The sequence below is a fragment of the Trachurus japonicus genome, chromosome 9 (assembly GCF_045865225.1).
Source record: "Trachurus japonicus isolate A0001 chromosome 9, Traja_1.0".
Taxonomy (NCBI): Eukaryota; Metazoa; Chordata; class Actinopteri; order Carangiformes; family Carangidae; genus Trachurus; species Trachurus japonicus.
The window spans coordinates 5,096,830-5,122,947 of NC_140915.1; the positions used below are offsets into that span (position 1 = coordinate 5,096,830).

General features: G+C 43.2%; 2 protein-coding genes across 2 annotated transcripts in view; both read right to left on the reverse strand.

Annotated features, from left to right (window-relative positions):
* LOC146980746 (uncharacterized) overlaps window positions 1–26,118 on the reverse strand; it is a 284,820-nt gene that overhangs the window by 252,702 nt on the left and 6,000 nt on the right. Inside the window, exons 5-7 of the mRNA XM_085787994.1 lie at window positions 24,614–24,787; window positions 16,279–16,464; window positions 14,968–15,153 (exon numbers count right to left, since the gene is read on the reverse strand). Of these exons, the coding sequence (XP_085644120.1) occupies window positions 14,968–15,153; window positions 16,279–16,464; window positions 24,614–24,787 (546 nt within the window). The remainder of the gene's footprint in view (window positions 1–14,967; window positions 15,154–16,278; window positions 16,465–24,613; window positions 24,788–26,118) is intronic.
* Window positions 6,349–8,719, reverse strand: LOC146980756 (NACHT, LRR and PYD domains-containing protein 1-like). The gene is made up of 6 exons (XM_085787932.1): window positions 8,569–8,719; window positions 8,109–8,323; window positions 7,670–7,926; window positions 7,299–7,412; window positions 7,027–7,211; window positions 6,349–6,517 (listed from the first exon to the last, which is right to left on the reverse strand). Exons 2-6 carry the CDS (start codon window positions 8,191–8,193, stop codon window positions 6,349–6,351), a joined length of 810 nt encoding a protein of 269 aa, XP_085644058.1. The 5' UTR covers window positions 8,194–8,323; window positions 8,569–8,719.

The window sequence follows — 26,118 nt, forward strand, 5'->3', positions numbered from 1 at the left end:
ACTTCTCCTCTGAGCAGAGGGTTTGAGGAACCTGCTGCTAACCGTTTCTGAATTTCCAAGGATCTGTGAGTACTGAGAAAACACTTTTCACGAGGATTCAAATGAGCTCCAACATGCGCGCCAACGACATGGTACCATAACTGAGTTTTACAAAACCCCGGGTATTATTATTTTAGTGTGTTAATAAACATTTCATGTGTTGCAATGTGTATTAGGAGTTGAAATGTTTATTTATATCTGACAGATGTGGTTATGGTAGGGCTATGATGTGTTAATATAAATGTATGCATGGGAGTTTGTAAGGCTCACATAAACAATATAGCTATAAAATCAGCTAACCAGGCCTCTCTGCACCCTAGGCAGAGTCATGTTCTCTAGGTAAAGTAGACACATACCAAATTTCATATTTTTGTAGACTCCCTTCAATTTGCCTCCCATGCTGAAGGTATTATTTATACCTATATTGTCATGTCAAATTGTTAAATTGTTAAATTTTGAAAATACTGGAAGAATGTTATGTCAAAAATGTAACATGCAGAAAAAATGAATATGTGAGTATTGGGGGCGGGACTAGATAAGCTTTTGCTTCTCCCGCTTTCCCTTTCGGTCATGTGTATTGTATTAATTGGATTGAGATGATGTGTGATGATGATGACTAATTGACATGCCCGAAATGAACCAAATAAATAAATAAATAAATAAAATTAACAGGTGTAAAGGGGTATTTCATGACAATTCTGTAACAAATTGGTGTTGAGTGGGAGGGCTACATAATATTTCTTTCTTTCGTAAGTAACCATGGTGTAAGCGGGATAATGCCCTTGGAGGTGTCAGATTATCAGTAATTAATGGACTTCACAAAAGCAACCGTCCGACACGGATCCCATTAATTACTGATAATGGACACCTCAAAGGGCATTGTCTCTTATGTGAGAGGATGTTCACTTGACTTCTTCAGTCATCTTTCATTACACCAAAAAATGTGTATTTGAATACCAGTGGAAAAACCTTCTCACCGGGCCACCAGTTGTACAAGTACTCCCATTTTACAGCGAAAATGCAATTAGCAATAATTCTTGTGTTACTGAGTTTTTCCTCAGTCGATGTGGGGTCTAAGGGCAGAGGATGTTGTTATGATGCTATGTGAAGCCCTTTGAGACAAACTGTTTGTAAAAACGGGCTATAATAAAATTGCCTTGCCTTGCCTTGCCTTACGGTGAACAGGAAAGGCCCAAGGCGTTAGGGCGCCCCTTTTTTACTCAAAATATGGTTGGTACCCACAGTTTTTTTTTTTACTCAGGTGCAGTGCTTAATTTGTAAATCATAAGGTGCCGGAACGCAAAGTACACATGACAGCTCGGGGATGACGAGATGGGCAGAGGTCCCGGAACGTATGCGGCGCACGTCGGGGAGGGGCGGACATGCCATGCTGTGGGACACAAGCCTCAATTTCAAATAATAGGCTATCCATGTTATGACGTTTACTTGACATTATTTTACGCACAGGCAAATGCCCACATCACCACAGGCGGTGCTTTACAGTCAGGAATTTTCTCAACAGGTCTAACTTGTAAAAAAAAAAAAAGAGCTTATAAAAAATCACACAAATCTTCCTATTATTCAAAGACTGGCACGGCGACCTATTAATAGACAGTATGCTCAGTTCAGTTGTGCAGCAAAACCTGAATTTTCCATAAGAAGCCAGGGATAGTAAGTCTGCTTCACCTTGAACTGAGCTGCTGTCCAAACAGTTGTGCATCCCATCCCTGACCTGTCGCTGGACGTCCCACACTACTCTCCACTGCGCCCTCCTCTTCTTCTGAATCTCCCTGCTGTCAGCGGGCTGATGCCAGGGTCCAGCCTGTTGCTCCGGCCAGTGTTGCCCACAGTTTCAAATAAATTACGTCCGCCACGAATACATTTTTCGGCAATATCGTTCTGTTCATTCATCTCCGCATAACGCTCTTTCGCCGTTATTGGCACGCACACACGCGCACACACGCAAGTACACGCACACACACAGAAAAAGACAGAGAGGGGGGAGAGAGGAAAGGACGAGTGCAGCAGTGCGCGCGTGGTAAAAGCGAAACTATATACGGCCCGGTCAGTGCGTCAACTTCAACAGATCTCCGACTCTTTCAAATGACTTTAAATCTTAATAAACAACATGGATTTATGGGGATTTGTTCTGTAAATTAATATATACATATTATATTTTTTAAAAACAGTTTTAAAACATTTTTTTTTAATGAGAGGTACCGGATCTGCCCAAATAAGTACCGGAACACAGGGAGGCCAAAATTAAGAGGTGCCGGATCTTGTTCCAGCAGGATCCGGCTCAAATTAACCCCTGCTCAGGTGGGTAGTGTAGCCAAAGATTTAACTCAAGTAAGAGTATTGTTCCTTTAGAATAATATTACTCAAGTAAAAGTAAAAAGTAGCCATCCAAATATTTACTTGAGTAAGAGTAAGAAAGTACTTGGTGAAAAAACTACTCAAGTACTGAGTAACTGCTGAGTAACCTCTTTTTTATTCATTTAAAAATCAGTGCATGAATGTAATCAAATACACAAAAATATAAAATAACAATGAACACATTCAGATATTGCCAAAGAACAAAACTTAACAACTAAGGCAATAAATTCAATTTTTACAAAGTAACATAAATTAAGGCAAATTCAGCCACAACAACTGATTTACATACAGAGGTCTATGAACTGTCCATATACTGTGCATGTGGGTATATCTATCTGTCTGTGTGTGTGTGTGTGTGTGTGTGTGTGTGTCACACTTCGCATCGGACGGTTCACGTCTCCACGTCGTCCATTAATTCCTGATCAGTGTTCACCTCGTCGGTCATTATCCGTGATATAACAGCGCTGACGTCATCCTGTTCACAGCCAGAACACATCTGCTAACCACAGTCTGTTTCTTCACACTTGAGGTGGAGTAGCCGTCTGTGTTTACCGTGGTGTGGTCAGTGTGGCTGCCTGGGCAGGGACGTGCACATGACTATAGAGGGGCAGGGGCTCAACATCAGAAAAGGGCAGTACCTATGTACAATTTTTTCAGGCCTTAATATCAAAATAAATAAATAAAAATAAATTACAGTTACTATTTATTCGGTAGAGAAAGCCTGCACGCCTTCAGGACTGCAGTCAGCACGCTGGACCAATTTCCCAACTTCCCGAAACAGTCATGACTTCTGAACTGGTAGGCTAAGGCTAATATGGTATTGGGTGCACATTAACATTGCAGAAAAAAAAATCATGCGAGTGCAAGTGCAAAATAGAAGTAGGCTAAGCCTACAGGCTACACACACAAAACCAAGGAATGACTACTGTGACTGCTACTGTGCATATTTCAGAACAGCAGCAATATTTACAACAGCAAAGTCACAATTACCAGTAACTCAATATCTGGAAACAAATTCAAATAGTCAGTGAAATCAAGCTGAGTGAGTGATTCCTCCTGTTGCTGTTGTTGTTCACTACATTCAGGTGATGTTAGACAGAGGATGGGGTGGGGCTTAACTCTTAACAAGCAGTTAGCTAAACAAACCTTATGTGTGCACGTGCCTGTGCCTGGGTCTGTCTGCTTGGTGAAACGAAGTCAAACGTCGCTAGTGGCTACATTTGATTGGTGAACCGCAGTCATGTGATAGAGCCTCTGTTGGAGGTATCTTTGTCAAAACCAAACAAACAGATCGCGCACTGGATGAATAAAAATAAGTAGCAAGCAGGATGTAGCTCAATGTAACGTAATAAAAGTACTGCTTCTTCTTCACAAATATACTCAAGTAAATGTAGCACATTACTACCTCTGACAACAACAGGTGATTTGCAATGACATCTCAGTAGGAAACCTCCTTAAAGGGGCCCCGTGTCATTCCCATGATCCCATCTAACGTCAACATGATGCACCAAGTTATCATTCAGGAAGTTTCAAATGAAGCCGAAGGAAAAGAAAGAGGAGCCCTTGTAGGAGACAGTGGTAAGTGGAGCCGATAAATTACGTTTAGTTAGTGTGAATGCTGGAAGCATTCACAGTATTGTTATTCAAATCTTTATTCTTATTATTCTGGGTTCTTCTGCCGTTTTTCGCTGTTTAACTAGTCCTTCATACTTTGTGCCATTTTAACAATTCATATATCAAAACGTGCGGCTTTTTCAGGACATTTAGGCTATGATTTTTATCTTTTCAACTATTTATACTTTTTAAAATATTTAACTTTTTCTGCAATTTTTCTCCCATAGGAATACATTGAAACAGTCTTCAAACTCTTCAAATCTTCTGCTTCATTCAGCCTCTAATAGCTTCAGCATACTTTCAGCTACAGACTTCATTCAACTTTTAAACTGTTCACAAACCTTTCAACTATTCAGCTATATCTCAGCTTATTGATATCTTCAACAGTTTCAGATATATGTATAGTTTTAAAATCATTAAAATTTCTGACAAAATTCAGATTTAACATGAAAGTCAATGGGACGGAATGTTCGGACGTTGGCAGTTGGTAGAGTGACAGAGGGTCTAAAAATCCTCTCACATTTTTCTCTATCCTGTCAGCACGGCCACAGATTACACTCTACACACATAATTTCGGGCATGCTTGTAGACAAGCTCATCCTCGATCTCTTCATGTGCTCAAAAAACCAGAGAGACGAACACAATTTAAACTGGGAGCCTCCGAGTGCAGCCAGTTCCCTCTCTCCTCTCATTGACTCCCATTCAAAAGTTGGCGCTGATTTTCTAAACGTCCCAAAGTTTCCAACCTGCGACCCAATCAACAATTTTTACTCTAGAAACACCAAAGTGACATGGACGCGTTCAGCAAGGTCTTATGGTTCGGAAAATGTAAACCTTTTGCTCGTACTAAGTACAGATTTGTCGTACATTAGATCTGTTTGAGGGTGTCACAGAGCAGTTAAAGCCTATGGTTAAAGCTGCCACCATACCTTAAAGCCACCAGCCAACAGTTACATGGTAACCTCAACATGGCAACCTCACCATGGTAACCTCACCATGGCAACGTCACCATGGCAACGCACACACATTCTCTCTATTTGACTGTCTGTCGGTCACACACACAAATGGACACACACTGACCATACACACATATCCAACACACACACACACACACACACACACACGGACACACACTGACCATACACACATATCCAACACACATATAATTTTTATTAGAGTAATTTGAGTGTACTTAAAATGTTAATTTTTCTTTCACCACAATCTTCAACAATTCAAATAATTTCCAACCACCTAGATATTGTTTAATCTATATTAGTAATAGTCCAACAATGTATTCATGCTGTCATGTTTAAATATATTTGAGTAGACTTCAGCTTTTCAATTTCTTTATGCTAATCTTCAACAATTTAAATAATTTCCAATCATTTCATACAAAATAAACCTCCTTCTTACAGGTTCCATTTGTTAATCTATTTTCACTTATTACTTTAGCCATGTTAGCACTTGTTTATCTGTTTTCTGTAGCAGTGCTTTTTGCAGCTGACTGCAGACTCCTCAACTGTTAGACTTAATAATGCAGGATTTTCCAACACATTCCTCTGCCTTTTCAACATTTCTACTGCTTTTAGACTAAACACACATTTATTACACTTAAACCTAAACAATTCAGGATTTTTTCCATCACGTCATGTCAATCAGCTTCCTGCTTACATGTTCCTTCTTTTTAATCTATTCTCACTTGTTGCTTCAGCTATGTTACTGCTGGTTCATCAGTTTTCCTTTCTGTGGCTAGCTGCAGATTTCAACTCTTCAACTGTTTAACATCTTCAACATGCAGGATTTTAACATTTTCTTCTCCTTTTTTTTTTTTTTTTTACATTTCTACTGCTTTTTGTCCTTAAAAAGGCATTAATCTTCAAGTTATATGTTTCAGCTTCAACGTTAGACTTTTTCAACAGTTCTTCAGCTAATTCAACTTTGTTTCAATGATTTCTTCAGCTTATTCAGCATTGCTTCAGCAATAGCGTTCAGCTGCTTACAGCATTCACACGCATTTTCTGCAGGAAATGCTTTCTTTTTCTAGTTTCTTCTGGTATCAGACACAAACAGCTGACAGACTGTTTCTAGCTCAGCTTCAGCTGTGTTGACAGGCAGGGATCCACCTCACACAGAACTCTGATCAGAGCTGAACAAGCTGCTTCTCCTTTTTTTCGTACGGTGTCAATCACCTTTCGAGCTTGGTCTGCCCTGTTTGCTATCGCAGCAACAGACTCCATTTCAGGGTCAGTTACTACCCTACGGTCCAGGAGTTTATCCAGCAGACATTTAAGATTCTCTTCAGACACTCGCTGAATGAACTCAGTCCGAGCAGACCACAGCCTCTCTTCCTCTGAGACACTTGGAGTGGGAGCTGAGACACTTGGAGAAGGAGTGGAGACACTTGGAGTAGGAGCTGAGACACTTGTAGTGGGAGCTAGGACACTTGGAGAAGGAGCGGAGACACTTGGAGTTGGTTCTGGACGAGGACCTGGAAGGTGAACAAGAAAGATACTTGTGTTCAAAAAGTACATCTGTGCTTGAGAGGCAAATTCAATAACAAGTGTAGGATAGCTCCAATTCAGCTCCAATGATTTTAAGGTGACAAGCTCTGACTCTGGGACGAAGACATGTGAAGTGTGGGGCACCGTACAGCTCAGTAGCAGGTGCCCCATAGGCAGAGGCTACAGTCCTCACTGCAGCTGGCCATGGTTTGAATCTAAATCTGGTGGCCTATATACTATACTATACTTAAAGAAAAAAAGGTGAAGTTTCTGAGCAACACCTGAAGGAGAACAAAGACGACTGATTCAGGACCTGATGGAGGACTGAGCATAAATATTTTTAGTCCTTATTTTATTGAAGGTCCTTTCAGCGCCTTCATGAATCTCCTTGGTCCTACTCTGAACAGTTTCCCACTCGTTTGACTTTCACTTGTCAACAAGAATAGACCACAGAATAAACAGAAGATGATCTGTGGCCCAATAAGAACAAAGACACCACTCATCAGTCAGGTTGACATCAGGCGGATGAAGACTTTTACCTGGCAGAGGGACTTGACACTTCCACACAGCTGTCTTGGTTTCGTCTTGGACCTCTACGTTGGTAATCTTAGTGCTTGAAGGCAGGATGATCTGAAACGTTGGGTGGTAATTTGGTCCATAGTTCGGGAGAAAGTCTTTTTTCTGAAAAGCAGCAGAATGTGCGTCAGTGTCTCCAAGTGAGTGACAGCAGCTTGAGGAATCATGTCAGCTTTAGTCTGAAACACTCACCTCAGGCTGGACTATGTCGGCATGTGGACATTGAACTGTGTAAGTTTTATTTTTGACGAGTGTGCTTTCAGAAGGCATCTTGATGAACACACAGTCGTCATGCTTTGCCGTCACCTGGAAAACAATCAGATCATTTCATTGGGTTGGGCCTGAGCCTGAACAGACAGATTGGTTCTACTGGGCTGGACCTACAGGACTGAGAGAGTCCTTTCTGAAGTCACACTGATCTTTGAATGATTGTGTAAGACTTGCTGAAGTGGTGTCAAGGAGACACTGAGACATGGGTGTTAGTTCACGACATCAGGTCTGTTAGTGATGAATTTGGAAAGTGAAGCAGAGTGAATCTCTAACACTTCAGTCTGTAGCCTTACCTCTTCCAGAGGGACGTTATTAGGCAGCAGATGCACATTGAGGCTTTGCTTCAGTTCTGCGAAGTTTGGTTGTTGGAACAGCAGAATTTGACTGTGAACTGATTCCTTGTTGTTCCACAACCAGCTAAGCAGGCCAAAGGCAGAAAGATGAGGAACTGAGATGATCACATGAGTGTCTGTGACCTCCAGTGGCTCGATGAAGCTCATTCCATCATCAGTGATGTGGGCGACAGACAGCAGACCGTCACAGAGCAGAGCTGTGGAAACACAGAGACAACAACCTGGTTACAACAGCAGTGATCATTTCAGTCACTGTTATCAACATCAGGAAATTAATCAGGAGGCTGGTGAAGGACAGTGCACATGAATGTACACATAAATTGGATGGTCCATCATTAGTTCTCCACCATTGTTCTAACAAACACAATCACTTGCTCACCGTCCTTTGTTTCACAATGTGGGAGGTGGAGCTGGCGGACGGCATCCTCAGGACACTGGATGTTGAACAGCGGTCCTGCAGCCATCTTGCCAACTGAGTGGAGGAGGCTCTCATCCCATTGGACAGTCCTGTAGAGCAGCTCCGCCTCCTGAGCCACAACAAACACCAGTCCAGTTGAAGAACACTGGAACTGGCCTGGACCAGGACACCTGAACCTGTGGGACACAGAAGGCTGAGTGACCACCTCAGACCCTGAGATGAAAAAGGTTCAACATTGGCTAAAACATTGTGTTCCTCCTGACTCAGCTGACTGAGAGCTGATCCAGCTGATGTTCCCTCACACAGTCGACCATGAGACCAACACTGCAGAGACACATCTGCTGTGGCTCAGGAGAAGCTGTGAAGGAAGAGGAGGGTCCTTTGGTAAAAACTGTGTTGACTGAGTTTATTGCATATTTACCTGTATGAGACTTGTGTAGATTTAGTTTCCAGTTCAGGTTTGAAGCTTGACTGCTGCAATTCAGAGAGAAACGATGTAAGCTGGTTTATTACAATTTAAAAATATATTGTGTTGAGTGAAGCCAACAGATTTGTTCCACAGTCCTGAGTGACCTGAGGCACAGTGGACAGAGTGAGTTTTCTGTATTCCCTTCATCCCCTCAAGTTCAGCTAGTCTACAAGTGTGTTGAGGACTTGGAAAGGGCTTACAACCATGTACCTTGGACACTCTGTGGGGGGTCCTCCAGGACTATGAGGTAACACGCTTGTTGCTACAAGCCATTCAGTCCATGTACAAGCAAAGAGTGAGATGTGTCTGGATTCTCAGAAGAAAGCCAAACGTATTTGCAGTGTAAGTTGGACTTAACCAAAGTTGTCCCGATCTTGTTCATGATATTCATGGGAAGGATCTCAAGGATTAAAACAGGCATGAGAATCAGGAGCTCCAAATCTGAGGCTTTGGTTCTCAGCCAGAAAACTCTGCTTCTCTCTCTGGTTTGGAGGTGAGTTGCTGCCCCAAGTGAAGGAGTTGAGGTATCTTGGGATCTTGTGCATGGGTGAAGGTAGGATGTAGTGGGAGATCAACAGACAGATCATTACATCTGGAACCCTCTACTTAACCTGCTACCACTGAGACCAGGCCCCGGATAAGTGGAAGAACATGGATAGAATAGATTACTATTATTATTATGCAACTCATCTAGTGCCGACTGAAACCACTAAACTATCTAAACTATGAGTTTGTTTCTACACTGAAGATCTCATTGTTGTTACCAGCACAGGAGATATTCTCTGAATATTTTCCCCCTCTGTTGAGCCCTGAAGTCTGCCTGGAAAATCAGGATACAATGTTTTTCTCTCACCTTAAGCTCCAAGCTGTCTTCATCAAACCTCTTCAGCTTCAAGTCATCTTCAGAGACCTTCAGCTTTGAGTCATCCTCAGAGTCCTTCAGCTCTACTTTGTCCTCAGAGACCTTTGCTTTTGAGTCATCCTCAGAGACCTTTGGCTTTGTGTCATCCCCAAAAACCTTCAGCTTTGAGTCACCTGTTGAAAGAGAAGAAACAAAGAACATCTCAGAAATCAGTGTTTGCTATTCTTCTCTTTATCATATGTCAGATATAAACTCCACCTGACCATGTGGTTCATGCTGCTGTCTGTCAATAGTTCAATTCAGTTCAAAGATAGACTAGGTGTTACAATCCCTTAAGACTACTGTATATTGTTCTTCATGCTGATGGGAGTGGGGGGTTCCACACGTTGCAGGAGAGGGTCCTCATCTGAGTGCAGGGGATTGCAGGCTTCATAGACGTTGTCAGGTGGGCACCCTCCTTCATTGGTGTTTTGATGACTAGCCCCCGACACCTCCAGAGGGCTCATCAGCACCACCTGGCATCCCAGGACACTTTCCTCTTAATCCAGCCTCATTGTTTGTCTGCCCACAAACCCTCTGCAGCCAACATCGACTGGGTGGACCTTGGTTTGTAAAAATGGGCTATACAAATAAAATTGCCTTTCCTTGCCACAGGAAATAGTCAGTGAAAATAAAGACAATTGATGATTTCAATGGAAAGTTTCTGATATGAAAGATGCATACACATCGAAATTGAAATATCACTTCTTGCCTATGATGACCCTGTCGGTTGTCCTTTTTTCATTTGTTGTATTCAAGCCAAAAAATAAAGTATAAACAATATGCAATTCATAAAACTATTGGAGGTGAAATGAGCCCAGATTCATTTCCCAGTCAGACTGATGAAGAGGAGACAGAGGTTCAGTACTCACAGGTTTTGTCTCTGGAAGCTTCAATCACGTCAAACAGGCCGAACCTGTAGGAACAAACACAACAGAGTCAGAGGGAAATATTCAGGTGACGTTTGACTCCATTTCACCAATCAGACAGAGCCAGGCAGTCACATGACCACACACAAAATCTCCACAGTAAAGAGGGCGGCCACTCCTCAAATTTGAGAAAAAAATATATTATGGTTAGCAGGAGATGTGTTTTAGGCTGTGATGCTTTCAACCTCAAAGAAAAAGTGTGCACACTCCCAACCTTTTCATCACTGTGGACCGTTCACCGGTGGACAATTTTACTGCAGCCCACAATCCGGGTGGGGTTACGTAATACATGCTCATAATGAGACTGCAATCAGAACTTTGGCTAGTTGGCTAAAGTATGGAAAACAATAGTATAATGATCTGAAAAATGGACAGACATTGATTTTATTTTAGAAAGACAGTACAGCTCAACATAATGTATAGACATTAGACAATGAAGCATGACAGGAAATACTTGTAATTTGTGTACTGCATCATGAGTAATATGTATGCAGATGTTTTATTGTGACAATAGTTAATCAGTGTTTTATTAATTTTAACTGTATAATGTTAAACTGTTGAAAGGACAATAAACCATAAAGACTGACTGAAAAAAACATGGAAAGCATGCATATTTGTTAAGTTGTTAGCTCAATGTCCTTCATGACCAAATTGGAGTGTGAGCACGAAGAAAGGTGCATGTCGGCACTTTAATAAAAGCAACTAATCAATTAATCAGGATAGTATGAATATGGTTATTGTTTTCCAATACTTTAGATAACTAGATTTAGTTGTAACACACCACACCATCCATAGTTTGCTATTTATTATGTCAAGTTGAGTTCATAGACAGTTTAGAAACCATTCTGGACGATTTACAGTATTTTAATGAATGTTTATCCACACCATTCTGGAAAGCACATACCTGCTTAACACGGTTATCACTACCTCCTTCACATGGTGGAGAGTCTTCTCAACACTTATTTTTTCAGCCTCCTCCTGCACCATAAGGACACTGGTAACGGGAGCTTCACTCTCTTCAGACTCACGTGAAGGACCTGCTGCTGAAGCTGCAGCATCGGTGCTTCTAGCCCCGGCCAGGCCAGACGGCCCCTGCAGCAAACATCTGCATATTTGTTGTACTTTCAGCAGTCTGTGCTGCTAGAGCTTTTCTTTTTCTTTTACTTTTCCTTCATTTTTCCGCACCGCCTTTGCGTTTTTTACTTTTCTTCTCCGTTTTCGTGCGCTGGTGTGTTGTTTTTTTCTCTCTCTCGCTCTCTCTCTCTCTCATCATGACTCCTCATCATTAAAAGTGATTGGACGAGGGGGGGTCTAGAACATGCGTGGGTGGGACTCCTGGGCCTCGGTGGCCTCTCATAGGGCCATTGGGCCAGGTAGACAAGCCACTGGGCCAATCGTCACCTCTCTGCTGTGTCTGCAGCTGAGCACTGTGGGCCGAGCCGATGCATGTGTAGCCCCCATAAATTTAACATAGTGTATATGGTTTTAAGTGTTGAGATTTGTGCATGCAGTAGCATATAAATGTCCACAAGTGGCGTATTACGCTCACCAGTGGGTCCAGAAATCAGCGATAGAAATGAGGACGAAGGAGGAAGTGAACAGAAAACAAGATGAACGCAAGTGTGAATGCAGCTTTTCGTGAGCAGCGTGGAGTGAATGTTGATATATCGGTTAAGTTTTATGTTTTTGCTGTCCGAGAAGAGGTTAAAGTTGTTCGGGACGACGTTGTGTTGCCAGAAGATTAAGGAGGATAACTAACTAGTGTGTTTTGATGACTATTCTCCGGTTGGGTTTTTTTTATGGTTGACTTCTGAGAGGAGACAACGGCGACTCGCGGTGGGTTCAGCGGGTGAGCGGCAGCCAGGCCGCTACTACAGCTGCAAGTGGAGCCACTCCGTGGATCGGGAAACAACAGGACAGCTTCAACTGGATTCCAGATAAGAACTTGACAAAACAACATAAAAAGGGGGCCCCTACATAACTGAACTGAGACTGAACTAACTAAGAAGGAGACATTGAAACTTTTGACTTGACTAAACTGAACTTGAAATGACTGGAACTGAACTAAAGAACTAATTTCCTTTTCTGAGGAAGATCCCACTTTATAGTGGAGGTGATTTTATTTAAGTTTATTACTTTCAGTACCCGGGTACAGTAATTTACATTGGCCAATTGAATCATTGTGTTTTTTTTTATTTTGTGATATCTTACAGAGCTCTGAGGTAAACAGGTACATTTAATTTCACTTGAACTTGGTCTACTGTATTTGGTTTTACCATTTTGTCAAAGCATAACATAGAGGTGAATTAGACCTTATGGAGAGAAGTGTTTCTATTCTCTATGGTGAATAAATGCACCCAGTTATTGTCTAAATTTAACACTTGTGTTTTGCTTATTAATCCTCCAACTGAACTTAGAGCTTAGATATTGGTGTCATACTATTCCTCAGAATAACTACTCTTTCTATTAGTGTTACACATGTCTCTCTCCCTGGGCCGGGAGAGTTACAATAGTTACCAAGGTAAAGTGAGGCATGGCGAAAAAAAAAGTTAAAGGGACAACGAGGAGTTTCTAATCGGTTATAAAAAAGTCTCACGTTAATGTGGATGAATCTCTGCTACCCACACTTGTTAATGGGCCCATTTTCGATAAATATATCATTCTGTCTCTATGGTTATTTTGTTACTATTAGTGGTGGCGGAGATGCTGGTCAAGCCGACCAGCGTTTCTTTACTTTCAGTTTCGCAACGAGTCATGAGAATAACGTAGCTGAATCGCCGTTTATGGTCGGAACTTAGACGGTATGTGAACCTCTTTGAACCTCTGACTTTAATTATTGATGAATGAAAACATGAGTCCGTCTTGCGCCGGTCAAAAGAATTTTACGGTGTGCACGGAGGCTCATAAATGTAGTGTGAAAACGCTTCGCTTTTCCAAAACTCCTCGTTGTCCCTTTAAATAAAAAAAAATAAAATAAAAAACGGCCGTCTATCGGCCCATTAGTGACCGGCCCACCGGGAAAACTCCAGGTACTCCCTATGGCCAATCCACCCCTGATAGCTACATACTGATTTATTTTTCACAGAGTTATGAATTGTTTTTTTTAGTGAAGATGAGTGGATCACTTATCTACTGCACTGTAACTGCAGCCAGAGTCAGAGACAGTTGCCCGTTCCAATATGGCCGACCGTGAGCTACGCCTGCGTGTAGTGCGATCCACCCCCTTGTGTGTGACGTACAGGCTGTTGTGTGCAGCTCACAAAGGTTCCCCCGCTCCTAAAGCCCGTCCGGACCGATTTAGATGTAACACCGGTCAAAGTTCAAACTGGAAATATTGTGGATTTACCCATAAAACAAACTTTTCACAGCAAAACAGCAAAGGTTAGAGGAAATGTCCAACCATGTTTTGGCCAAGCAGTGTCTGTGATTGCTCTACATTGCTCGTTTTTGTCTTCTCTCTCTGCCGTGCTTCTGTGTAGCATGTGTTGTTCCAATCTTTGCAGCCGGCTCTTTCATATGAGCGGTAGCTGATGTGTTTTGCATAATGTACAGTAGTATACAAGCCAGAAATGTGGCGACTGGGTCCACACAGAGGTGCTTCATGAAGTTTGATGTCTAGTTGTTTATTTGAGTAGTGTTGCTGTGTTTGGATCATAAAAAACATGTTTTTTACAGGCTGTGGGCCAGCTTCTGCTGTTTAACCCTCCTGTTGTCCTCCTGGGTCAAGGAAGGAAGGAAGGAAGGAAGGAAGGACAAAGGGAAAGATGGGAGGAAAGAAGGAAGGGAAAAAGGAAGGAAAGATAGAAGGAGGGAGGGGACAGATTGGGCCAACTGGGTCAAAAAGGAAGGACCCAGTTGGAAGGAAGGAAGGAAGGAAGGAAGGAAGGAAGGAAGGAAGGAAGGAAGGATTGTCAACAGAAGGAAAGGAAAAGAAAGAAAGATGGAGGGAAGGAACCGACTCGTTCAAGGAAGGAAGAAGAAGGGAAAGAAGGAAGGAAAAAAAGATTGTGGAAAGAAGGAAGGATGGAGGAAGGGAACAGATTGGGTCAATTTGACCCAGAAGAACAACAGGAGGGTTAATTTGACATATATTACTATTACTATATATTCTTTCATAAGTAGTGCAGTGATGGCTCTGTGATTGTTCTGCATGTCTTCAAATCCTCCATACGGGGGACTTTGGTTTTCATTTAACAACATCACATCACTGGCCAATGAAACCCAGGCAAGGCAAGGCAATTTTATTTGTATAGCCCGTTTTTACAAACAGTTTGTCTCAAAAAGCAGCCCTGGTTCTCATCATGTGTTCCTTCTACTGAGGAGACACTGAGAACACTCTGACCTGCTGCATCACTGTGTGGTTTAGAAACTGAACCACCTCCAACTGAAAAACCCTGCAGTGCAGGAAGAAAGGTCATTGGTGCCTCACTCCTGGACATCTACAGCACCTGCCAACATAATCTACACTGAGAATGACAACAGAGATGAGAGCAGCATGGACTGATCCATCCCTCTACTGACCTCACAGTCTCCAGTCTACAGTCTGGACTCTCCACAAGAGCACGAAGATCCTTCAGGTCTGAATCCTTCAGGTCTGAATCCTGCAGGTCGTTACTCAGGTCCAGTTCTCTCAGGTGGGAGGGGTTGGACTTCAGAGCTGAGACCAGAGAAGAACAGCTGATCTCTGACAAACTGCAGTACTCCAATCTGAATAAAGAATAAAAGCAGTGAGTTGAGGACAAAGCTCCTTGTTGACAGCGTTCAGTGTCTCATCATCTGTTCAGAGCTGAAGAAGCTTCAGAAAGAACAAGTTTAGAAAATCAAAGTCCAACAGCTGAAGCAACAGGAAGCAGGTTAAACAGTCACATAGAGAGAAAACAGCTCATTAATATTCATGAGAAGCTGCTGCTGCTTCAACACAGACGCAGTGACTCCGCCTCTTCACCTGTCAGCTCCACCTGTGGCTCCATCCAGACAAACTCATGTTGAGCAGCCACATTGATCAGAGGTTTACTGACCACGCTCAAGTTTTAAAGACAACACACATGAGAGGCTGAACTCTGTTGCCATGACAACACACATGAGAGGCTGAACTCTGTTGTCATGACAACACACATGAGAGGCTGAACTCTGTTGTCATGACAACACACATGAGAGGCTGAACTCTGTTGTCATGACAACAAACATGTGAGGCTGAACTCTGTTGTCATGACAACACACATGAGAGGCTGAACTCCGTTGTCATGACAACACACATGAGAGGCTGAACTCTGTTGCCATGACAACAAACATGAGAGGCTGAACTCTGTTGCCATGACAACACACATGTGAGGCTGAACTCTGTTGTCATGACAACAAACATGTGAGGCTGAACTCTGTTGCCATGACAACAAACATGAGAGGCTGAACTCTGTTGCCATGACAACACACATGTGATGCTGAACTCTGTTGCCATGACAACAAACATGTGAGGCTGAACTCTGCTGACTGACTTCACAGACTGAACCTGCTCCAACTTCTTCAAAGAGCTGAAACCAGCAAACACACACCTGCTTATTATGGGATGTTGGCTTTGAATGTTTCACTACAAACATCACAGAGCCTCAGGAAAGAGGAGGAGCCACCAGCTATTGATTATAGATCAGTTATTGTCTGACACATTACATGTGTTTCTGTAGTTGACTGGACTAAAAGCAGAGAAGAAGAAAACAGCCGTCACCATGACGACCCTCAGTGTGGATCAGTATAACATCAGCCTCATGTCTGCAGCTCAGTGTCAACACAACTTTCACATCACATTCATCTGAGCACAGAAATAAAACAGAGTCTGACCTCAGAGTCTCCAGTCTACAGTCTGGACTCTCCAGAAAACCACTCAGATCCTTCAGGTCTGAATCCTGCAGGTCGTCGTTCCAGCTCAGGTCCAGGTGTCTCAGGTGTCTCAGGTGGGAGGGGTTGGACTTCAGAGCTGAGCCCAGAGAAGAACAGCTGATCTCTGACAAACTGCAGCTCCTCAATCTGAATAAAGAATAAAAGAAGAATAAGGAGTTGTTGCTTTTTTTACTACAGTGTCTCTGAACTCTCAGTTCTTTTAACTCAGTGAACACAACATCACATCAGTCTGTGTGGACTGAACAATCAACATGTTTCTTGTTCTTTTGACATAAAATTAAAACATTTAAAAATGTTTCAGCTCAACAAAGACCAAACAACAGGTTTTAGTTGTAAGCTGAAGCTGAAGTGAACAGCAGTTCACACTGGGACTGAAACACACTGATGAGTTTGTCTTTTCATTGTTGTTGACAAACAGATTGAAGTTGTGTAACAGATAAATCAGCTGCTTCATCCAGGAAACATCCTCAGGTGTTGAGACTCTTTAGTCACATGACCAATAGGGAGATGAAGGAGAGGAAGACGAGCAGCAGGACGATGAGGAAGATGTGAGGTGTGATGTGGATCAGAACATGTGGTCCTATGATGCAGATTGTTCTGTTTCTTTGTAAATAAAGTTTTTACAGCAGACAGTCAGTCACTTCCTGTCTTCTTGTTTCATAAAGTGTTTGTTCAGTAAAGCTGCTCTGAGATGGCTCGTTCACTTCTTGTACTGAATGTTTCAAAAAGAAACTAAATTCATTCATTTCATTTTCAGCCGTTTGGTGTTGAAAGTGTTAAACCAGTTGATAGTGATGATGAGAAGCTGTTCTGGTGGATCTTCATCATGTGGCCTTCTACACATCATCCACATGTCAGCACAGATTCATCAGCTGCTGCTGACCTCAGCTCAGTCTGTCCATGTACAATCAATATCTGATCAACACCTGTTGGCAAGGGCGCCGGAATGGGGGGGGCCAAGGGGCCATTGGCCCCCCCACTTTACGCCCCTGCTCTGCCGGTCGCTGATCACCATAGGCCTCTATCCCGGTTTCAATAATTCCCCCGGTCCCACCCACATCAAATTAAATAAACCAATAAAACACAGACTAGAAGAATCTTTAATTTGAAATCAAATCTAATGCTACTCTGCCTGTAGTGCAGCCCAGTAAATAGTCTCAATTCAAGTCTCTGTGGCCATATGGTGCTCACGTGAATGCACAGCTGAGCGGAGCTTCTCCAGCTTTCATCGTCCTCCCTCCGCTTATTATTGTCACCTTCACCTTCGTCACCTTCTCATCCTAGGCTTCATCCACAAACACTGTGGACCTAGTGCACCATCTCAGAAAGTGCAACTTCTGCTCTGCCAGTGAGCGAAGGGAAGTTTACTTTGAAAAAATGCGAGGAAAAGATGAATTAACTTGACGTGTTATTAGCCTAGTTCAGCTTTGGTGATAAATGCCTTTAGTTATTATCAATTCCAGGTGTTTTACAAAATCAACATCTAGCTTATTCCTAAAGTTTATGAAGTGTGGAGCGGTCGAGCGGACCTGCTGACAGATGTGCAGCTGACAGCCATGACATCACTAGACCTGAGCCACCAGCTGATCCTCCCTCGCGCACGTCCTGAGGACGGGACAAAGTCTCCTGGATATTATTTTTTCTTTTCCTTTATTCATTTCTAACTGGCTCTTTTTGCCAGTAAAAACCATAACTTGTGAGAAAAAGAACACACGCGCGAAAACAAAATGGAAACATTGTAATAACTCCTGTGACCACAGCTGGCCCGAGTGGTCTATAACAGCTGTCCATATGAAGCGAGCACAGTCACGGACTGAGACAAAGTTATTTAGCTACATAAAGTCCAAACGTCTGTCTTAGCAGGCGTTGACCTTCATTGTTCCTATTATTAAAACATGAATGACAAGAATAAGAGGTGAAAAGTAGCCGCTGCAGACTGATGCGCCACAGACCTGAGTGCTCATAAACTGTTACTTCGGCTTTTACAAAGGCTGATTTTCTGCTTGATCCATGATGATTAATTTACCTACAGAAAAACTAAATGCATGGTAAAAGTAACATTACTAATATTTTAGAGATCTCAAAATTCTGATTAAAAATTGGGTCAGGTCGGACCACGGGCTTCTTTTATTTTTATTTTTTTATTTTTTCCCTGGTCCAGCCGAGAGACCGCTCGTGAGTCCGGCTGCATCAGGTCCAGGCTTCAACACCTGGATCGGACCGGGTCGGGTCGCTGAGAACCTATAGTTTATAGAAACTGCTCAAACGGGCTTTAAGAGGTGTATTCACAACATTTTATTTACTCAAACCTGCAGCCAGACCAGCACAGGAGACCGGAGTGGGCTACAGGGCTTTCTCTTTTTCTTTTTCTTTTTTTGATAAATTATAGGCATGACGGTCTGGGAGACGCTGGCGGACGCGGGGGGGGTTACGCATTATGCTGGTATTACGTGTAGCCCTTGCTAAAGTAATGGGTGTATTTGCATTTTGTTAACAATATAATGTACAGATTCATAATTCATGTGAAGTTTATTGTGTATTGATGTGTTTAAAAATGCATAAATATGGTTAAAATACAAAGGTAAAAAAAGTTAAAAATCTACAAGAAGTATGTGTTAAAAATATAAGTTCATGTCATCTCATGTCGTGTCCTAAAAGAAAAAAGAGTAAGTTCATCTGAGACAGTGTTTAAGTGTAATTACGTTATTTACACAATATTATTGGTTTTAAGAGGTGTCTATCACAAAAGTCTTTGCTGTGATTGGCTTGTGCAGAGCTCGGAGACTCCGGCCAATCGCGTGAGCAGTCTGACATGAGGGGGTGGGACTTAGACTGTGTTGTGGTTCCGGGAAGAAAGGAGAGGAGAAAAAAAGAAAAAGAGGGAGAGACACGAGTTAGCCCAACCGTGTTGAAGTTCTGAGACTTTTTAGAGGCTGAAAGTTCTTGTTTTAAGGTGAACGGACTGTTACCGGATAATACTGACTTTTGTGCCCTGTCGAGAGGATCTGCGCCCTCCGGTGTGGACAAGAGCTGTCGGACGGAATCGTTAACGAGCGGACTGTGAGTTTCGGCTGCGCCTGCCGGTGTTGTGGCCCTACTGGTTCCTAATTTAACTGGTTACGGTGCTGAACAGCTGCAGATGTTTTGCGCTCCCGTCAGCAGATTCGTCACAAATTCACAAACATACACAACATATTACCAGCGAGTTTCAAGCCACAATTCACATCTACCGCGGCGAATATGCTGCTGTGAGTGAGCACTAACAGTTACGTACCAGCCACATGGAAAAAAAAAAATAAAGTGGAGAAAAAATAATCTTCACATATTTGCGTGGGTCGGGACTCGATCTCGCTTCAGCAAAACCAATTACACCACTAACCACCTGTCTACCTCTGTGAGCCACTCAAGCTCACAGGTGCCCGCCGCTTCACTGGATATCAGTCAATTACGTCACTACAGGTAACGTTTTGACTCGAGCTGATCTCAAACAACTGGTTACCATCGGTTTGCCTTTGAAATACACGGACAATGCCTCGGTGTTTATTGTTCTCTTTCCTCCAGTCTAATCAACATATTCAGCGCTACACTTCTCTCCGCACAACACTACACACTATGACAAAGCCTGTCGTGTTGAGAAAGTGATGAACTAGCTCGGAAATACTGTCAAAATACGCTCAACAATATGTAAACAAAATCGAAACACTTGAGCCACTGCATGTGTACATGGTTGAAAAGTACGACTTGCATTTAATCACATTACTGTATTGCGAATGTTTTGTGTACTTACATTTCTTTACACTTCTCTACAGATCTTATTAAACGCAAAGCGTATTTATTGGCGTGCATTAAAAGAAATGTCCATTTAAAGTCGCTGTGGTTCGAGGAAGAGAGGTGAAGTTAGCTCTGAGTCTAGCTGTTTCTGGCTGCGGTGAATATGATGCGTTCAAGGGACCAGGGCAGCGTCGGACGTGAGTCGATTGTTTGAAATGTGTTTATAGAATGGTCTGATGCTTTAGATTTCGTGTGCCGACATATTTTATCATTGCCCTTTGTAAAGGTATACATTTTAATTAAAACTAGTTTGACATTCACAGAAAAAACTGACGAACTAAACAGTTTTGGGTCCATGGCGATCTAAATGGCCGACGTCCGACGCTGCCCTGGTCCCTTGAACGCATCATAGTCACAGGCAGGGGCCTCATTTATCATTGTGGATACACGCTTTTTTACACGCTCTTTCCCCCATTTTGTGCGTACGCACTTTTCTCCGCCTAATTTGGGATCTATCAAACCAAAACTTGTCGGGAGTAAGAGCAAAAATTTACGACCAGTCCGACCATGGCGTACCGGCATTTACACGCTTTTTGAAGAACAGGAGGAATTGGCGACGCCGCTGCAGAGTCAGAGAACTGCAGTATGCGAGGGAGAGAGGAGCGCGGACACTGTTTGAAGTAGCAAGTGGTGGTGATCATGACCCCCCCCCCCCCCACCACCACCGCACACGTGTTGACGTCGGCACTTTACATGAAAAGCACAGCAACTCAGATTTTTCCCCTGTGCATTTACACTAGTTTGCTCCTAAATACTGGCTTTATAAAACGAATTTCGTTTTCTTTTGATATCATATTGATATTTCCCCCTGCATGTAGGCTACACCTCTTCCACAACCCGTCTGTCCAGTCTGGAAAATAATTTCTGCGACGTGCGTGTGTTACGTAGCCAGACTGGACACACACAAGCAAGCAGCAAGCCCAATAATGTCGGCGCAAATCAAAGCAAATGAGAAAACATGATCGATATTTTTTGTGTGAATAATATTTATTGTATTTAACAAAAATGGGTGCTGCCCAACATCATTTTAGGAAAAGTCACAGACTGGTGGACTTCAATGTTTTTTTTTTAAATATATAGCTATGCACAAATGAAAATCAAAGTCTTCCAGTGAACGGAAGTTGGGGGTTAGTGGAAAGGGGTGCAAAGTACTGACTGGCAGTGGAAACCCTGCTTTAAATTATTATGACATAATCTAAAATAAGGGGCAGAATAAATATGATTATTCTTCTTTCTGTTCTGTTTCATTTAGATTTGGGAGTTTTTTGTATTTATTGAAGCCTTTCAATGCAAGATGATGTTTCTGACTGATATTGCCGTGTTACCGTGTATCTCGCTTTCAGAGAAATTCCGCTTCTTTCTCCGCTCTCCGTCCGTCTGTTGTCTTCACCGTCTTCCACTGACGTCATTCCACACGTTTCCAGAGTGCACATGGCTACTTAATATGCACGTAACTGATTTGCATTGACCACTTATGGTTGCGTGGGGCCGTTTAGGGGGCTGGGTATGAGGCGTGTTCTCATCCACGCTTTTCTCAGGTCCGGTGTGATCTATCAATCGAAATACCGTGCAGCCGTGTGTACGCGGAGTTTGATAGATCTGAAAAGAGTGTATATTTTTTGGTCGTACGCACATTTTGCCTTTCCGTCGTACTGAAAATTTAAGAGGACTTTTACACGCTCTTTGATAAATGAGGCCCCAGATCGAAACAGGTAGACTCAGGTAACATCTCTTCCGCGAACCACGGCGACTTCAAGTGAACATTTCTTTTAATGCACGCCAATAAATACGTTGTGCGTTTTATAAGATCTGTAGAGAAGTGTAAAGAAATGTAAGTACACAAAACATTCGCAATACAGTAATGTGATTAAATGCAAGTCGTACTTTTCAACCATGTACACATGCAGTGGCTCAAGTGTTTCGATTTTGTTTACATATTGTTGAGCGTATTTTGACAGTATTTCCGAGCTAGTTCATCACTTTCTCAACACGACAGGCTTTGTCATAGTGTGTAGTGTTGTGCGGAGAGAAGTGTAGCGCTGAATATGTTGATTAGACTGGAGGAAAGAGAACAATAAACACCGAGGCATTGTCCGTGTATTTCAAAGGCAAACCGATGGTAACCAGTTGTTTGAGATCAGCTCGAGTCAAAACGTTACCTGTAGTGACGTAATTGACTGATATCCAGTGAAGCGGCGGGCACCTGTGAGCTTGAGTGGCTCACAGAGGTAGACAGGTGGTTAGTGGTGTAATTGGTTTTGCTGAAGCGAGATCGAGTCCCGACCCACGCAAATATGTGAAGATTATTTTTTCTCCACTTTATTTTTTTTTTCCCATGTGGCTGGTACGTAACTGTTAGTGCTCACTCACAGCAGCATATTCGCCGCGGTAGATGTGAATTGTGGCTTGAAACTCGCTGGTAATATGTTGTGTATGTTTGTGAATTTGTGACGAATCTGCTGAGGGAGCGCAAAACATCTGCAGCTGTTCAGCACCGTAACCAGTTAAATTAGGAACCAGTAGGGCCACAACACCGGCGAGCCGCCATTCCCCCCTCATCCCCCCGTTTCCCCACGGACTGTCGGGAGCGCATGGACTGTTGTGGGAGCCGTGAGTAACTGTTGATTTGCACGTGCCTTTTATTTTGCTTTCAGAGAGCGAAGCGGCCAGTGTGTTTTGGGCCTCAACGCACACGAGCAACGAAACAGGCCTGCAACGGGGTTTTGGGGTAGCTTTTCCCAGACTGTTGTGGACTGTGGTGTGTGCGTGTGAAAGTGTGTGTGTGGGTTCATTGCATTATTCGCTCGCTTTATGTTTCATGATATTTGGTGTGAATAACCAGTGATTGCCAGTATTTAAAGTGATCAAAACGGGTATCATTTCTGTTGAACATTAATTTTATTGTCACTGAACCCAAGTGATTATTTCATATTTTTTATTTTTCTATTTTGAACTAAAAAATCCTCTAACTAAAAAAGTATTTACATTTAAAGTGCTATTGTGTGTGGTTTTCATTTAGCCTACTCAATTCTTATTTTATTTATTAAGCATAACAAAAAGGGGAATATCATAAGTTTAACCCAGGCCCCGCCCCATAGGTACATGAGACGGGTGTTACATACGCATCACTGCCGGATGCTACAATATGACTATTGCACCGACAGTGAGTGTGTAAATCTATGCCCCGTAACAACCGAACCTCCATGCCCCCCCCAACTCTAAAATGAATCCGGCGCCGCTGCCTGTTGGCCTCAGTCTGATCCTGACAGCTGGTTCTGGTTCTGGTTCTGGTTCTGGTTCTGTGGACCATGAATCCCTCATCAGATCCTTCATCCTCGCTCTCTGTTCAGTCTCCAACTCTCTGACTCACGACGTAAACAAACGAAGCGACAGTGGACTGCGGCGTCTCCAGGAGGAAGAACTGGTCCCTGTTCTGGTTCTGGTTCTGTTGGGACCTGGAGGAGGACGAGTGCTGGGCCTCAGTCCACCACCGGAGCTACTGAGACCTGCAGAAACAACCAGGTGACCTTCAGCTAACGTCCAGAGCCTCCTGCACAAACACCTGACCTGTTCAGCTGACCTCACTGATGATGGAGAAGAACGAGTGTGATCTTCACTGAGACGCTGCAGCACAAACACATTGAAAGGACCCGGATCCACAGCCGATCCACATCAGACCAGATGCTGCTGAAGGCCGAGCTTCAGGCTCCTGTCAGGTAGACGGAGAGCTGCTGTGTCCCAGCTGCTTCCTGCTGTCCACACTGACTGTGAAGTGGTCTCTTCCTCACAGCTCCACTGGCAGAGAGCAGCTGAGGAGCTGAAGCTGGATGGAGCTTCAGCTCCAGAGGCTGTGGACACAGTCACAGTGGCTCAGGAGACACTGTCCACTGTCTGAAGCTGACCTCTGACCCCTCACTGACACTGGAGTCATGTGACCAGAGGCTGCTTCACACACACTGTGGACAGGAAGTTAACTCCTTTAATGTCATGTGACCATGAGCTGAAGCTTCCTTCCTGTGGAGCCCAGTGTTGATGTTCATGAGCCTCAGTGTCTCCACAGTGGGATCATCAAACCAACACTGTTCTCTGAGCTACAGGACTTTAACCTGACCTCTCACACTGGGAAGCTGCTTTGACCTTTGACCCTGAACCAAGCAAAGAGGGAAAACTCAGATCTACATCACATCTGCTCAGCTTCAGCTACAGTGGCTGATCCAGCTGTTCTGTTAGCAGCTTCATCTGAGAGCCTCATCATCATCATCATCATCATCATCATCATCATCATCATCAACAACAACACACTGACCTCTGAGTGACCTCTGACCCTTCACCTTCTACCAGCTGCAGTAACATGGAGTCACAATCAGTCGCTGCTTCAAACTGAACTTCACACATTTGAACTGAACACAGACAAAAGTCCAACAGGTCCAGTCAGTGAACTCACCTCAGAGTCTCCAGTCTACAGTTTGGACTCTCCAGTCCAGCACACAGAACCTTCACTGATGAATCATCCAGGTTGTTGTCACTCAGGTCCAGTTCTGTCAGGTGGGAGGGGTTGGACTTCAGAGCTGAGGCCACGACTTCACAGTGACTCTCTGAGAGTCCACAACCAACAAGTCTGTGAAGAGAGAAAATATGAAACGTGTCAGAATGAAATGAGATGAAAGCTGCAGTAAAAACACAGTTGATGCATCTGATGACGTGATGATGTGATGAACATCTGAGCTTCAGCTCATCTTCTCTGACTGAGTTTGACAGGAAACTCTGAGACCTGCACTGGTTTAATCTGGATCTGTGTTTCAGATGAAGGAGGAAAGTGACGTCACGTTTCTGCTTCATGTGGTTTGATCCAGAGTCAGGATGAAGACAAGTTGTTGAGGAGAACATCTGACCTGTCCACTGTTTTCAGACTGACTCCAGAACAGTTTGTGTGAGTTCAGCTCAGTGAACAGTTCACTCAGAGCAGATCAGAAACATGAGGTTGACCTTTGACCTTGTGTAGAAGTGGTCCACTCAGATCAACACTTCCTGATACGACTCTTCTACAACAAGACAGAAACCAGCCCAGTGTCTCATCAACACAATGTATGGAAAGACTTTAACACTGAAACGATCACTGATCAATAAATCACACTGCTGATCAGTTCAGTCCCCTCAGGTTCAGATCTCCACTCTTGGTGTGTGTGAGCAGCAGTTTCTGGCTCATGTGAGTGTGTGTGAGCTCTGAACAGATGTTGGTCCCGTCACTCGACTCTGTCACGTTTAGTTTGATCATGAACCATCATCAGTGTTTGTTGCTGCTGCAGCTAAACTCACAACCTCACTTCACTGTGACAGTTCAACAGACACTGTTGGAGTCATGTGACTTAAAGGGGGCGGGGCTTCCTCCATGTCCATCATGACGTCTGCTTCATTTCCTTCTAACCCCCAATTCCAATCCGCCCCCTAAAGACTCAGGCCCTGAACCCTCACTGACTAAAGTGACGTCAGCTCTAAGTGACAGAGTGTGAGAGTCTGTGAGGGTCCAGGTGCTGTAAACATGAATGGAACAGCACTTACCCACTCTCACGACACGTTACCTTGACAACAAAATGTTTTTAACTCCGCCCTTGGACCGATAAATTTACTGTACTTTCAATACGCACAAGGTGTGCGAGGGAGGCGGACTCAAAACAAAATATTCCTGGATCAGATCTGATCAAATCATCATCAATAATCACAAACTGTACGTTAACACTGACAGTAAACTTCTTCTTTTCTTTTTATTTATTCCTTTTTTTTGGCTCCTGTCCATTAACAATAAAGAGACAGCGGAGCTCTCTCTGACTACTTGTGTTAATTTCTTTTTTTTTTAACACTTGCGTTCCGACGGCATCCCATGTGTTATGGTTTGACTTCACAACGCTATGAACTGTGGGTAATTCCCCTACCCAAAGTCCGCATCGGTGC